General features: G+C 56.1%; 1 protein-coding gene across 1 annotated transcript; it reads left to right on the forward strand.

Moving 5' to 3' along the window:
- The first annotated feature begins 4,340 nt into the window (after positions 1-4,340).
- NKX2-1 (NK2 homeobox 1) lies at positions 4,341-7,117 on the forward strand. Its single transcript, XM_075530651.1, has 3 exons — positions 4,341-4,417; positions 5,124-5,509; positions 6,375-7,117. Exons 1-3 carry the CDS (start codon positions 4,341-4,343, stop codon positions 7,115-7,117), a joined length of 1,206 nt encoding a protein of 401 aa, XP_075386766.1.
- The last annotated feature ends 8,211 nt before the right edge of the window (positions 7,118-15,328 follow it).

Below are 15,328 nucleotides of genomic sequence, written 5' to 3' on the forward strand. Positions count from 1 at the left end.
CTCTAGCCCTCAAACTGGAGAGAGCGTCCCCCATAGAAGGGTTGTCCTCAAGGACCCAGATAGTTGGAGCATGCGCCTTCAGTACTGCTTTCTGGAACAGCATCTTCAAATGCCTTCTTCAGCAGCGCACCTCCAGGCCTCACATGGGTCCCTGGAGGCCCTCTGGTCTGGTGTTTTGGGAAAGATCTTGGAGGGACCACCACTGGGAGAGTCTTCAGGGGCAGGAACCAAGAAGCCGGTCCCAGGATTTCATGCATCTAGGCATTTATGGTTACTGACCACCAGCACCTAGCTGCGTTCTGGTCTCCCTCCCTCTGGGCGCTGAAGCCTACACTCTTCTGTCACCGGAGACCTGGATTTAAACGCAAAATAGAAATACCACTCCATTTTCTAGAAACCAAGATACAGAATCGAAAAGACCTTACATTTACCAGAGGCTTTTAGACTAGAGACACTCCCGCCCATGAGCTCACCCTTAATTATTTAGATTCCTAGCACAGCGATCCTGAAAAACGACACACAGGGAAGCCTGGAGCGTTTCCACAGCCCAGGAAATAGGCGCTGATATTTCTCCCCTCATTCACCATTTCTTGAGCTGATAGGAGAGTCCAGGGGAAATAAAACAGGCCAGGATCTCATCCAGAAGAGAGGAGGCAGAAGGCACACCATTTTAGTTTGCGCGGTCCCACAGTGTAGCAGAAACCCGCCAGATAAGGTGTGCCTCATTACTGGAAGTGGCAAAGCCAATCTCAAACCCCAGGACTTCTGAGTTAACACAAGTGCCCTTCCCACCTCCCACTGCCCAGGAACACTTGAAGATCAGGCGGTGGTGTGGACAGCCAAGTACAAACCTTTCTTACCATGCTTGCTATCTGGGTGGAATCATATCTGTCTCAGTGTAACAGGTTTCTGGAGTGATTTACTGGTAGAGTGTAAGCGCCAAGCAGGTAGGAGCTACGGCTGCATTTCCAGGCCTAGCATAGAGCCTTGGCCCAGAACCCGGCAATTAGTAGATTTGAATACATTACGAATTGCGATTAAATGCGGAGCAAAATAACACCGCCAGGAAACTTGGTAGCCAGTGGCCCCGGAGTGGTGTGAAGGACCATAAACAGGATTATTGGAGAGGTAGCAAGAGTGGAGAAACACGGTCCCGCCTGTCCCAACCCAGAGTGCGGTGGGCACCGCGCTCTTTGGCAGAGTCTGTGCTCTAGGCCTTCAAAGAAAGCACACTGGGGGGCGGGGAACCCTTTGGCCATTCTTCTGTTGGGGAGCAACTTGGAGCCTCTTCCATACTCCTGAGCCTACAACCCCACTGTGCTGCCTGGTATTCCTCATCCAGCCACAGGCTGCCCCCCAGGAAGGAGAAGAGCACTCTGAAGCCCTCCAGTGCTGGTGGCCAAGGGGTCAATGGTGGGCTCTCCAAGGTTGCCCCACTCACTGTGCCAGGATTAAAGAATTCCGGCTGGATTTGGGGTTTCTGAACACTTCCCTTGGGGAAACACTGATTTCCTTGAGGTCATGCTATTGGAGATGCATCTCAGAGGCACAGGCTATGCGGAGGCAGGGGAGGGACTACGGAGATTGTACACTTCACTAAGCCCTTCTAGACCTTTTCCCTACAAGGCACACTCATCTTTGGCAGTGCTGCATGGCTGGAAGAGTGTGGGGCTATTGGTGTGTGTGTGTGTGTGTGTGTAATAGAGAAACACAGAGAGAGAGAGAGAGAGAGAGAGAGAGAGAGAGAGAGAGAGAGAGAGAGAGAGAGAGAGAGAGAGAGAGAGAGAGAGAGAGAGAGAGAGAGAGAGAGAGAGAGAGAGAGAGAGAACAGAGAGATGAAAGGCGCTGCAATGGCCCAGGCTGGTGGGAGCTGGTGAGCTCAGAAGGAGGTTGAAAACAGTACAGATTGAGAAGGGGGTGTGGGCGGAAGTCACTGCCTGTCTCCCATGAGGGTTTTGGCTCCTGCTTTGTGCAGTCCCGCCACCTGCTGTGAGTCTCCTATGCTGGGGGTTAGGGGGTGGGCGGGAAACTGGACAACTGAAGTCCCTAGCTCTTGTGGCCTCAAGTAGTAGGTCTGCTGCGTAGCTGCTGAGCACATGCACCCAGACTTTCAGTCCTGCTGCAAAGTGGCACCAAGGGATGATGGTCCAAATGGTATGGCCACTGGACCGTGGGTGCCATCCTAACTCTTCCCTTCATTTAGGTCTGGGCCTAAAGTGGCCAGGGAGGGAGTACTATAGATTTCCCACTCTGTCACTGAACTGTTTTGCCAGCGCTTGTATGTATGTGCCTGATCTCATGAGCTCCACTTCGAAATGACATTGCGCCTAGGAGAGATGGAAGACGTTCTACACTTGGCGTGTTGGAAATAATGGAAAGGGAGAAAAGACAAGTGCCTTGAAAACCCACCAGCCCTACAGCTAAACCTCTATTTCAGAGCACAAGCGGGGCCAAGGTTGGCTCCCTTTCCTAGTTGTGTGGGCTCTGCGTCACAGGCACCTCTGTGCTCTGGGGACTCAAATAGACACCACATGGACCAAGGCGCAGTTGGTGAGATCTGCATCTTTCTGGAGAGCGCCCCCCCCCCCAGAGAAGGAACAGTGAGGCGCTTGCTCTGTTTCTGGACTCTCTCTCTGGGGTGGCAACGCAGTTGGCAATGCTTCTCAGGAGCAATACTGGCAGTCATCTGCCACAGCCCACCCCCTGCCTGGGGGGTGGGGGTGGGGGCTAGAGGAGAGGGGGATCTGAGCTCAAGACCAGAGGTGGGAGTTGGGATGGGAGTGGGCCTCCAACTAGATGAGCTGAGTTTTCTCTTTCCCTCCGCGTATAGGGTGAAAAGGCCCACAAAAGCAAGTCCCGATGATGCCTGTGTGCTGGCGGAGTGAGTGCGGTGCACGGCTCAAGGAGGGGATTCAATATTAGAAAGTAAACAAACAACGTTCCACTCTGTAATTCCTATTAATGAAAAAGGAGCCTAACTTGCTGCATTAAATCGTCCAAAGCAGCTTGTTTACCACTGGGAGCTCCCTCTTACAAGGATTGAAAAGAAACTGGAAAATCAAAAACCAATTTTTAACAAACCTCTTTGAAATGCCTTACCAAGTGCCCAGACCCCTGCTCGGCCAGAGAGCACTCTACCCTCCCAGCCCCAAGAGGGGGTTAAAACACCCAGAGACGGCAGGGTGTCGGCTGGGAGGGGAGGAAAAAAACCCAAAGCGTTTAGCATCCAAGGGTCCCAAAGCTCGAGCTGGTCTCAAGATGTGTGAGGCTCACAGTCCCGCTCTGCTGTCCACTCCTCCTTGGCCTGGCAGGGGCAGCGCAGCGGACCCCTGGCCTGGCGCGGGGAGCACCACCCACAGCTCCTCCTCACCAGGCGCCTAAGGACCCTCCAGGAGTGGGGATCACTCTTGAAGCCTGGGAACGCGCAGACAGGAAACCCACTTCCTCCTAAGCAGTTTCTTGCTTGCCGGTCGAGAGGCGCCCAATTGAAGCAGAGTGATCCTCATCAACTCATATCCAGCGTGGCCACAAAGCAACTGGCCATTGACGCCACCACTTTAAACAAAGATATTTGGTCATTCCCAGGAAAGAGAGTGCACGTTTGCATGGCTAAGCTCTGGGCAACGGCGAGACCCAGTCCAGCCTCCGGTCGCTGCGCGGCTGCCGCCTCGGGATTCCCCGCTTCCGGCCCGCTGACCCGCCTGGGCTCAAGCTCTGTTCCGAGCCGCAACAGGCAGGCGGGCGCGCACCGCTCGGCGCCTGCTCCTTTCCAAAGGCACCAGAGGGGACAAGAGCGTGGCCCTGGGGCTTGTGTGCTGGGACTCTGATGTCCTTGGAAAGTCAGCTCCAGCCCTAGAATCGTGCGTGCCCGGGCGATGGGCGAGGGTCGGGGACACCAGGTTTGTTTGAGGTGGGGCAACTGCACTGATGGCCCCTCCCTGTAGTGCCCCCTTCTCCCAGTCCAGGCGGCGGCGGCGGGGCGTGAGCTCCTCCAGGTCGAGACGGGGGTGGGGAGAAAGCGCCACAGTTTTGGATGAGGGGGCGTGAGGTGGGAGACTTGGCCCTCGGAGAAGCCCCTCAGCGGGGGTGGGGTGGGGGCGCAGAGACCTGGGACAGCATCGCGGCTACAGCCGGTCCCCTGCTCAGCGCCCCCTCCGCCCGCCCGCGCAGGTTCTCTCGGGTAGGGGGAAAGGGGGCGGGGAGCAGAGGGTGTCCCTCTGACGGCGGCAGAAGAGCCAGACAGACTGACAGACACGCAGACCAACGGCGCGGCCCCAGGCTTCGTCCCCAGGCTCTCTCGCTCGGCTGGTGGCGGCTGGGGCTCTGCGCCACGCAGCCCGATGTGGTCCGGAGGCGCTGGGAAGGCGCGGGGCTGGGAGGCCGCGGCGGGAGGGAGGAGCAGCCCCGGCAGGCTCAGGTGAACCCCCCACCCCGTCCCTTGGCGCCCCCCCCCCGCCCCCTTCGAGGCCGGTCTCCGCCCGCCCAGGGAACCCCGACCCAATGGGAACGAGGTTCCACTTCGTAACTCGGCAAGTTGGTCGCAAAGCTGCAGTCACCTTCCTTGCTCCCCAGCAAGCCTCCTCCTCGGCGGGCTACTCCCCACCCCACCTCCTGCCCTCCCCGCTCTCGGCTCCCTCCGCCTCCTCCTCCTCCGCCTCCCCCGCGCGCCGCCGCCGGCACCCCACAAAATTTGGGGGTGGGGGTGCCGGGGGAGGGGGAAAGGAACGTCGGGGGTCGGGTCGTGTCTCTGCCTCTCTTTCTATCTCTCCTAGAGACCTCAAAATCCTGACAAGTGAAACTTAAAGGTGTTTACCTTGTCATCAGCATGTAAGCTAATTATCTCGGGCAAGATGTAGGCTTCTATTGTCTTGTTGCTTTAGCGCTTACGCCCCGCCTCTGGTGGCTGCCTAAAACCTGGCGCCGGGCTAAAACAAACGCGAGGCAGCCCCCGAGCCTCCACTCAAGCCAATTAAGGCGGACTCGGTCCACTCCGTTACGTGTACATCCAACAAGATCGGCGTTAAGGTAACACCAGAATATTTGGCAAAGGGAGAGAAAAAAAAGCAGCGAGGCTTCGCCTTCCCCCTCTCCCTTTTTTTTCCTCCTCTTCCTTCCTCCTCCAGCCGCCGCCGAATCATGTCGATGAGTCCAAAGCACACGACTCCGTTCTCAGTGTCTGACATCTTGAGTCCCCTGGAGGAAAGCTACAAGAAAGTGGGCATGGAGGGCGGCGGTCTCGGGGCTCCGCTGGCGGCGTACAGGCAGAGCCAGGCGGCGCCGCCGGCCGCGGCCATGCAGCAGCACGCCATGGGGCACCACGGCGCCGTCACCGCCGCCTACCACATGACGGCGGCGGGGGTGCCCCAGCTCTCGCACTCCGCCGTGGGGGGCTACTGCAACGGCAACCTGGGCAACATGAGCGAGCTGCCGCCCTACCAAGACACCATGCGGAACAGCGCCTCGGGCCCCGGATGGTACGGCGCCAACCCGGACCCGCGTTTCCCCGCCAGTAAGTGAGGCCGATCCCCGGCGGGGCCGCGGGCCGAGCGCGCGGGGGGCGGGGGGCGCGTGGGGACAGCCGCTCCGAAGGCGCCGCGCCGGCCGGCGGCGCGCTGGCCAGCAGGTTGGGCTGCCAGGCAGCGGCGCCAGGGAGTCGGGCGCGCGGGAGCGGCTAGTTGCAGTGCAGGCAGAGGCGCTAGGGCCGGCCGGCAGGTTCCTGGACTCTGTCGGGCGCCAGAGACCTCTGGGAGCGCGGGGACTCCACCCTCCGGGCGAGGGGAGTCGGGGCGCCCGCGGCGCCGGGAGCCGAGGCCTAGCCGCCTGGGAGGCCACCGCGCTGGGGCTGGGCCGGGGTGGGGGCTAGGGGGCGGCTGGGGGGGGGGTCTCCGCTGGCGGGAGGGCGCAGTGCCTGCCAGGGGGCTCCAAACGGGCCGCGCTGGTGCCCTGGGCGAACGGCCCAGAGGCAGAGTCAGGGGACTGAACTTTCCCAAGTGAACGCCTCCCCACCCCCTGCCCCACTAAGCGCTGGCCGAGTCGGGATGGGCTGTGGGCCCCAGCTCGCCCCCGGGCCCAGTGGGCAGCCTCGGGCCAGCTCAGCCCGCGCCTCTCGCAGGAGCCGGGCACCGCGGCGCGCGGGGCTCTTGCACAGAGGAGTGGGAGCAAGGGAGCCGGGCCGGGAGGGAGGCGGCGGGGGTCCTCCCGCCAAGCCCCCGGGGTACCCGGCCTGAGGCCCGCGCCGGCTTGGCCGGGCGGCTGCACGTGTGTGGCGGCCTGGGGAGGAGGACGCCGTCGGGGCGGGCTCAGGGCGCGGAAGGGCCAGGCTGGCCCGGAGCGGCCCGCGGCCCGGACCGACGCTGTGCGTTTGTCGCTTACAGTCTCCCGCTTCATGGGCCCGGCGAGCGGCATGAACATGAGCGGCATGGGCGGCCTGGGCTCGCTGGGGGACGTGAGCAAGAACATGGCCCCGCTGCCGAGCGCGCCGCGCCGGAAGCGCCGGGTGCTCTTCTCGCAGGCGCAGGTGTACGAGCTGGAGCGGCGCTTCAAGCAGCAGAAGTACCTGTCGGCGCCGGAGCGCGAGCACCTGGCCAGCATGATCCACCTGACGCCGACGCAGGTCAAGATCTGGTTCCAGAACCACCGCTACAAGATGAAGCGGCAGGCCAAGGACAAGGCGGCGCAGCAGCAGCTGCAGCAAGACAGCGGGGGCGGCGGGGCCGGCGGGGGCGCGGGCTGTCCGCAGCAGCAGCAGGCGCAGCAGCAGTCGCCGCGCCGCGTGGCCGTGCCGGTCCTGGTGAAAGACGGCAAGCCGTGCCAGGCGGGCGCCCCAGCGCCGGGCGCCGCGGGCCTGCAGGGCCACGCGCAGCAACAGGCGCAGCAGCAGGCGCAGGCCGCGCAAGCGGCGGCCGCAGCCATCTCAGTGGGCAGCGGCGGCCCGGGCCTGGGCGCACACCCAGGCCACCAGCCCGGCAGCGCGGGCCAGAGTCCGGACCTGGCGCACCACGCTGCCAGCCCCGCGGCCCTGCAGGGCCAGGTTTCCAGCCTGTCCCACCTGAACTCCTCGGGCTCGGACTACGGCACCATGTCCTGCTCCACCTTGCTATACGGTCGGACCTGGTGAGGGGCCGCGGGCCGCCGGAGCCCCGCGCGCCCCGCCTCACCGCTCCCGCCGCCTGCCTCACAGACGAGCATCCGCCCTCTGCTCCACGCGCTTCGACTTTTCTGAAGGACCTGCCCCCATGTAGACCGAGGGCGGAAAACCCACAAAAGCCAAACTGCTGGACGTCTTTTTCCTTTCTTTCTTTTCCAAAAAAACTTGTTTTGTTTTGTTTTTAAGAAAATAAAAGCAACAACCATGCGAATCCAATTCTTTAAGGAGTCTTTAAACAGAAGGACCCAGAACCGCTTTGGGGGGTGTCTCTTAGGTGATTCGCCTGGGTTTCCCACGCCCGGGCGGGGCACAGTTTGGAGAGGGCTCTGCGCTGGCATGGCTTTGGACTTAAAGATCACAAACTTCACTCTGGGTGCACTCCACCAGCAAAGTGGACGCTCTTGTAAATACCAGGATTTCTATCGCAGCGGGGACGGGACTGGGGAGAGGAAAGACTCTTCGACAGAACTCACTTGTCACTGACACAAAGGGAGAGCCCCCTCCCTGGCGCCCACCGGCCCGCCCAGGCTCGGGCTGGGCCTCTGTGGCCCCAGGAGAATTGTTTTATGTTTGATGTGAACTTGTAGCTGTAAAACGCTGTCAAAGTTGGACTAAACGCCTAGTTTTTAGCAATCTGTATATTTTGTTGTAAAAAGAAATCCAGTCCCCAGCCCTAGCCCCTCACATTTTTTTATGGGCATTGACAAATCTGTGTATATTATTTGGCAGTTTGGTATTTGCGGCGTCAGTCTTTTTCTGTTGTAACTTATGTAGATATTTGGCTTAAATATAGTTCTTAAGAAGCTTCTAATAAATTATACAAATTAAAAAGATCCTTTTTCTGATTAAAAAGCCTCCTTTGGTTTGGTTTTGATTTGAGTTTACATGACTCTTTTCTTAGTTAAGGGCTCTCCTCCCTGGCTGGCTGGAATCAAATTGTTTAGGGACTAAAAGGGCCAGGAATCAACCAAGAGGGTCAGCTAAGGGGAGGCTTGCCCTGTGCAGAGAAGGTATTTGGTTTAGAAAGGTTTGGGTGCTAGGAGTTGTCAGCAGAGAGGAGAAAAGATACTTTAGGTCAGGGGGAGAGGGAGAACAAATTTTCTGAGCCAAGCTTCTGATGTTGTCAATCCCAGATGTACTTTCAGTGTGGTCATATACAGCTGAGCCCGGGGCTAAAAGCAGCCGGGCCACCTGATCACGCATTTTAAATACGCCCGAATGAGCTAGATTTCGTTTGTAAAAATGGAACAGGTCGCCTGTGTAAATTTGGACAGCAGATCTTCATTTCTAATCTGTCGGCTAGGTGTGAGGCTGTTTTCATGAGAGTGGCCCCAGGCATCATTAGAGTTGAGTTTTCTGCCTGCTCTAAAAGAGCCATCTCTGAGGAGCTCAGCGTCCTGGCCTCTCTGGCCTCTGGCAGTGTGGAACTGGGTCAGTGACTTGGTGATGCCGCCCAGGACTTTGTGGGCTGGGGGTTGGTTCTTTGTTCCACCAGTTTTCAACTCTGGCTTCAGAACTCTTTGCAGTAATGAATCTTTCTCCTGTCCCTAGGAAAACAAAAATAATACACCCCCCCAAAAAAGTCATCTTTTAACTGTAATTTCTGACCTATAATTTTCTGGTCTTCTCTGGTGCCCAGAGGGGAGAGTTGGGGAACCTTTTGGAGTGGCAGGGTGGCTGGCACAAGGAGTAGGGTTGGAAGGGTTGGCAGTGTATAGGGAGATTCGGGAACCCCTGGAAGGGCAGGTAATCCTTCCCTCCCTCTCCACAGTAAAGGCGGCCCTGGCGGCTTGCAGATGGAAGAGGTCCCCTGCACTTTTCCTGTAAGCCTGCAAGTGTGTTTGATTGGGGAAGATTCCTTCATGTTGGGCTTGTATCCACTAGAATTTGAACTTTTCCACCTAGAATTTGAACTTTTCCTAGCTTCTCTCCTTCCTTCTTCCTTTCTCTCTATCCCCACCCCCACCTCTATTGCATTCTGTTTCTTTCCACTCTCTTGACCACCCCTCCCTCCTTCCCATGGATCCTTGCCTCCCCCCAGCAGTCCATTCATTGGCTTCTCAGGGACTCCTTTTCTTTGATGATTTGGGACTGGAGGCCAGGGTGGGCTTTCTGTGCCCAGGAAACTGGGCCTGGCTCCTGAGATACAACATACCATATCAGGAGAGGAGTCTGAGGTGCAGAGATGGTTGGCTTGAGAGTGTTGGGGTGAATTTCTGTAGACTTTCCATTTTAGAGAGCCAACAAAATCCCCAAAAGTTTGAACACTAGAGTGAGAAGCCTAGACAGGGAGGGAGAGTCTGTGATCGCAGTCTGTTTGTAGGGCCCGATTTGAGGGGCGGGGGTTGATGTGGAGGATTGAGTGGAAGCTCCCTTCCACAGTTCAGTAGCCCCTGGCTCTGCAGAAGCTGGGGCAAGACGGGGAAGTAGCCTTGCCAGCCTAAACTCCGGATGAAGTTTCCAACACATACTGCCCCTCCACCCAGCGCCTTCTGGGGCGGGCTGCTTAGTTTGAAGTCTGGTTTCTTGAGTTTCTGGGGGACGGGGGAGTCTGCAAATGCAACCTCCGCAAACCGCACCTCAGCGGGTTCTCCCCATCACTCACTCACGCAGGGCCCTCCAGCTCCCTCGCCTGGCCCGCCCGGCCCTGTTCACAGCTCCAAGAATCATACTATAAGGCTTCCGAATGAGGAACTAGGTGCCTGCTGGGTGCAGCGCCAGAAGGTCACGAGCCTGCGGGGGACCCTTGCCATTCGGGCTCCTCTCTGGGATGCCTCTTCCCAGTAGGCCTCCACAGTTCGGTTCTGGCCCTGGAGACACCCGCCTTCTGGGGATGCCGCCGTTGCTGTGGTGCCTGGAAGGACCAGAAGGTCCCCCAGGTGTGGGGGCAGCAAAGCTCACCCCTAGACCCCCACCAATCTGAAGGAGCCCCCAGCCTCAGCACCCCTACCCCACCCTAGGCTTCCCTTGTTGTGGGGACAGGGGAGACTTTGCAGCCCCAGTCCCCGGCCTCCTTTCCCCACCCCCACCCCTCCGTGTAAACACGAGGACTTTCTCGAGAGTCCTGGAGAGCGGCTCTAGTGGCTTCAGGGCCTGAAACCCGGGCTTGGCTTGTTTGATGTTTAGCATCCCAAAGCTCTCCCCACCCCCGCCCCAACTCGGGGACTCCCGGCTCCAACCCGAGAGGCAGGAAGGCAGCCCTAGCAGCTGGCTGGGCCCAGGCTCCCGGAGAGGAGTTGAGACGCCCTGGGCTGGAGGGACAGGAGCACCGGCAGGGACAGCGGGAGGCCAGAAGCCGGCAGGCGGGCCGGAGTAGAGAATGTCACAGTCACGGGGATAGCGACTCCAGGACAGGACTGGACTGGCCGGATGGGAAGTCGCACAGGGTCGGCGGGTGAATTCAGAGCCAAACCCCCGACGACCTGGCGAGAAATGGGCCTGGGTCCCACTCCTGGAGCCTGGAGTCCCGGAGCCCCAGCCCAGGGACCTCAGGGCCGCCCCTTTACTTTCCACTGCTGGGGCTGAGTCTTTCCAAGACTTGTTCAGGAGCCCCTCGGGGATTCTCGGCCTCCCTGGGGCAGGACTAGGGAGCTTGGCTTCAGGGTCTGCCACTTGGAGGCCCTGAGGAAGACTGCTCAGCCTTTAGAGGCCCAGCACTGGGAGCGCGCCGACCCGCGGGTGGCGCCCGTGGCGGGCTTGCTGCAGGCGCCAGTGCACAAAAGGTAGCAGGAGTCTGGATAAGAGGAGAAATGAGAGCGGGGTTTTCTGACTTCCACCTTATTAGGGACCAGGTAAGGTCAACGCTTTCTCTATTATGTCTTTATCTTAAAAGCGGGTCAATTTTAGATAAGGGAGGGGGGGATCCAGGATCTGTGTGAACTATGCTGATAAAGACTGACCCCTTTCCTGAAATGAAAGCAAGCCAGGCAGACATTCATTTTCTATAAACAAGTGAGTTGTGAGAAGCTGTCTGGAATTCTGATCGCATGTTCTCCAGTTCTTGAGAAGTGTCTCCGACTCCCAAGGACTACCGCGAGGAACGGAACGCACAGGCGGTTTTATTTGTGGAGAACTAGACAGACTGTGGGAGAGATGTGCGTCTGGGGTGCTGTGGCTCTCAGACTTGGTTTGCTTGTTTGTTTAAAATCCTGCTTTCTTTTTGAATGAAATGAGCCTGTCAGGCCTGGGTCTCTGGAAGGATAGGTGGGATATTGTCCGTAATCCGTCCTGTGAGCAGACCAGGACACCGCCGGCCTGCCTCTGAGCCCTCCGGACTTCCTGGTGGCCGTTTCTTAGGGTTGTGCAGTTTGGGGTTCCTAAGGCTTCAAGCCACCTCCTCTGAAGCTCACTTTGGGCTCCTACCTCCACTTGAAACACAGAAACTTTTCTGACCCCTTTTGCTAGTGGTTTCTGCTAATAGATTCCTATCCCCTACGCTCACTTCAGCCAACTGGTCCAGTCAAGGAGCTGGAGGAATTGAGAGTGGATAGTAGTCAGAAATAGCTGCTTTGCTGAAGGGAATCGAGACCACCACCACCCCAGCTACACACACACCACACCACACCACAAAGTCCTAGTCGAATTTCTGAACTATGCTGGATGATTTTCAAATCATGGAGCTCAGCAACTTAGCAGTACAATATGTGCCTCACCAGAAGCCGGCATGGAAGTCAGCTGTGTCATGTTTCTCCCTGGTAGCGAGTGACCCAAGCCCTGACTTCGGAGCACATCGACACACAGCGTCTGCTGCTGTCCTTCTCCTCATTTACAAATATGTTCTGTTTGTTCCTGTTTTCTAAACATTATTACTTCTGTTATTAAGAGTTGAAGCACAGTTATGGGAAGAATGAGATCAAATTCATTTCTTTCTTTTGTCATTTGCAAGATGCTGCAATTTAAATAGATCATTATTAGAATTTTGCTTAAAATGAAAATAAAACACAAGCATAAATGCTGCAAACAATAGACCTTTTAAAAGAGAAATCTTTGTCTCCACATACTATTCACATGTGATTCTGATTTCTCTGTCCATAAATGGTTGTATGCAGATATTTGTGTGGATATAGTTATGTATATAAATATATGCACATATGCATCCATCTATCATGTATGTACTTATCTATTTTATAATCTACCCAAAGAGAGAGGTGTTATATAAAATTCTCTTAGTAGGGGACTGTATTAAACCTGTTACATGTGAAAAAGTTGGACGTATTCACTACCTCTTTAAGATGCTACATTAAATCGATTACTCTGTTTTAAAAAATATCAAATGATAAAAAAACTTCATTCGTTTTGATCACTTTAAACCTAAAATTATTTTTTTATGTGGAACTCAGAAAACGGAATGAGGTCTTGGGAAACTGCCAACATTTACTTTCAAGAAATTGAGCTTGGTGCCTGAACCCCCAGCCGTGGGTGAGACTTCTTGAAGCCATCCATAACAGAAATCCTTCTCATTTGCCACACCTACATCACCCCCCAGCAGTGCCCGGCAGCAGGAACCACACTGCCTAAGTAGCCAAGACAAGTGCAAAGGTTTCTCTTCTTCATTTGTAGCAAATATGCTTGGATTTCAGTCTTCATGGAGGAGTGGAAAGAAGACAACAAGAAAAGAAGAAACTTCTTACTCCACCGACCAGTCCTACATTTGGGAATCCTGCCTTTGGTTACTAGAAATAATTTTCCGTCAGAGTAGCCTGGCAGAGCTTTTGAAACTGCTTTTCTAGGATTTGTAGCAATTGCTGATTCTTGGAAAAATCCACCCCCCCCCAAGAAAAAACAACTAAAAAAAGCCATTTCTCTATATATTTACAAATATCAGATGTCAGACCATGAAAAGCATCCTTTGATACTCTTCCCAAGCCGCTACCCCATCCTGGAGTTATTCTGTGGAAAATCACTCAGAACGGCAGTCTCTTCCTTCACATCCTCTCTCCCAAAGTTACTGCTCTGAGGTGTCCAGAACCCTAGGAAAACAAGGACTTTCCCCTCCCCCGCACAACACCAACTTACCCAATCTTTCTAAGACACACACACACACACACACACAGAGCTGAGTGCACAATTGCAGAGGTAAATTTGGGAATTACCGTAGAAACACGAAAAGGACCAATAGCTTGTTCCTCTGTGGTGGTTGCTCTGTCTACCCCAGGCCAGGTTCATGGTTTAATGTATCTAACTACAGCTGTGTATAGTAGAGAGGAGGGGAGTCTGCACAGATAGGGTCCCCGCAGTCTCCTTTCCAGCACAGGTTCCTAACCTGATTTGCCTTGACAGACTTTTTCAGAGGAGACACTGAAGCCATAGATAATCAAACCTCTCTGCCCACCTGGGCACCAGACAGTGCCTGGAGGGCTGCATAGCCTAGGTGGGGGCCGAGGGGGAGGGAGGGGCTGAGTGGTGTAGAGTTCTTCCTTTCCTTCTGAGCCTGCTTCAGAAAGACTGCGGAAGTAACTAGTTTATTACTATCCACCAACCTGAAATATTAACTGAAAGAGATCACCACTGGCTGGCAGGACTGCTGAGGCAGCAAAGCAGGAAAGTCCTGCAATGTACCATAGTCACCACTCAGGCAGCAATCAGAGCTTAGAAATCTCGCCACGCTACCTGGCTGCAGAATGAAATCAAATGGAGGAAACTTTCTGGAAATAGCGTTGAACTAAAAGATACTCTCCCCCACCCCCAATCTAGTACTGGATGGGGGCTGGGACCTTTTGAGACCAGAGGATTGAGGAATCCAGGCCAGTTTAGGCACTCTCAATAGTTGATGCTAACCCTCCTTTATGAATCGGTTTCTAACCGTTACAATGCCAGCCAACACAGAATTTGTTGTTGACAACTTTCAACATAAAATAGGTTCTGTGGGGTTGTGTGTCTGGGAAAGCTGGGGGGCTTGCTTACTTGGGGTCGTGGTGGCCAAAGTTGGTAGCAGAGAGGGAGTTGAAAGAACTGCACCTGGTCAAAGTGTGTTGGATGCTGCTGGTGTTTGTGACAGCTGAGGTTTGCGGTGTATAGCTGATCTTTGGGTTAAAATATTGGGGCAGGAGTGGATGCAGGGTGCGTAATGCAGGGTCTTTGGCGGCAGGGGGTGGGGAGAGGATTCTAGAAGGGGGTGCTGGGAGGTGTGTGTACCATGTCTGAACCCTTACCACAATGGCCACGTAACTAGCTAGCTGTAACACGCTCAAATGGCAAAAAGTTGCAAAAATAGATCGACCTCCCCAGAAGAGAGAACGCTGGCTCCAGAGGTTTCCAGCCATCGTCCTTTTTTCAATACGTTTTAAACAAGAGTATCTAGTGAGTGATTCCGATTGAATCCACATAATCAGTTTGCAAGTCTTATTTCCATTTGAAAACAGGGCCGTTTGCAATCATCAGCCGGACTCGTCGGCAAATCCGGAGCGCCTTCTGAGCCGACAGCGGCCGCTCGGTAGGCAAGCTCTGCGGATTTTCTCCCAGCCTCAGACCTGGGGTCAGCAGTCTTTAATCCCGACGGCGTTTTAATCGAATCTTCCTGCGGAATATCTTAATTTGCTCTGAGTCGCAAAACTCTGACCTATCGTGAGACTCGAAGGTTAGGGGGGGAAATTTTTTAAAAACAAGGAAAAACAAAACAAAACAAAAAAACAGCAAGAGAAGTGACCGGAGAAAGCGCGTCGATCCGGCTTCTCTTGGGTGGAAGCGCACGCGGGTCAAAGATTTGACGGCAAATTCCTTCTCGTCTGCTGCGAGAACGGTGGCCCGGGCCGCATCGGGCCTGCGGTCTGGGCGGAGGCAGGTCGGGCTGCGAGAGGCGAGGACCATCCAGGCTGCCCTTTGGAGGGAGCCGCGGCTCTGGCCAAAGACCGGCCCACCCCTCTTCGCCCCCCACGGCCACGGGGTCTATGACTTGGTCGCCGGGCGTTTGGGCAATCGAAACCTCGGGCTACGTGGCGGTCACTCGCGGAGGAAAGTTTGGGTGTCCAGGATGGGGAGAAGCAGTCCCTCTTTGCCTGCGGCGGCTCGCACCCCCGTCTGCCCCGCTCCTCCAGCTCCCTGCCCTCGGCGGCCTCCTCGTCCACCCGCCGCCCGCCGCCCGAGGCTTCACTTTCTCCTCCGCCCGCCTCCACCCCGCCAGTGGCTTTCCCGAGCCCCCTCCGCTCGGTGCCAGCAGCGTCTCTGCCCTCCGGCGCTGGCCGC

Source organism: Tenrec ecaudatus, chromosome 14 (assembly GCF_050624435.1).
Source record: "Tenrec ecaudatus isolate mTenEca1 chromosome 14, mTenEca1.hap1, whole genome shotgun sequence".
Classification (NCBI taxonomy): Eukaryota; Metazoa; Chordata; class Mammalia; order Afrosoricida; family Tenrecidae; genus Tenrec; species Tenrec ecaudatus.

What these genes read in the sequence shown, in the direction of transcription:
- NKX2-1 (XM_075530651.1), top strand. Translation starts at nt 4,341, where the DNA reads ATGTGGTCCGGAGGCGCTGGGAAGGCGCGGGGCTGGGAGGCCGCGGCG. An exon ending in AGCAGCCCCGGCAGGCTCAG is followed by an intron (nt 4,418 to 5,123) that starts GTGAACCCCCCA and finishes TTCCTCCTCCAG; the next exon opens with CCGCCGCCGAATCATGTCGA. An exon ending in GGACCCGCGTTTCCCCGCCA is followed by an intron (nt 5,510 to 6,374) that starts GTAAGTGAGGCC and finishes TGTCGCTTACAG; the next exon opens with TCTCCCGCTTCATGGGCCCG.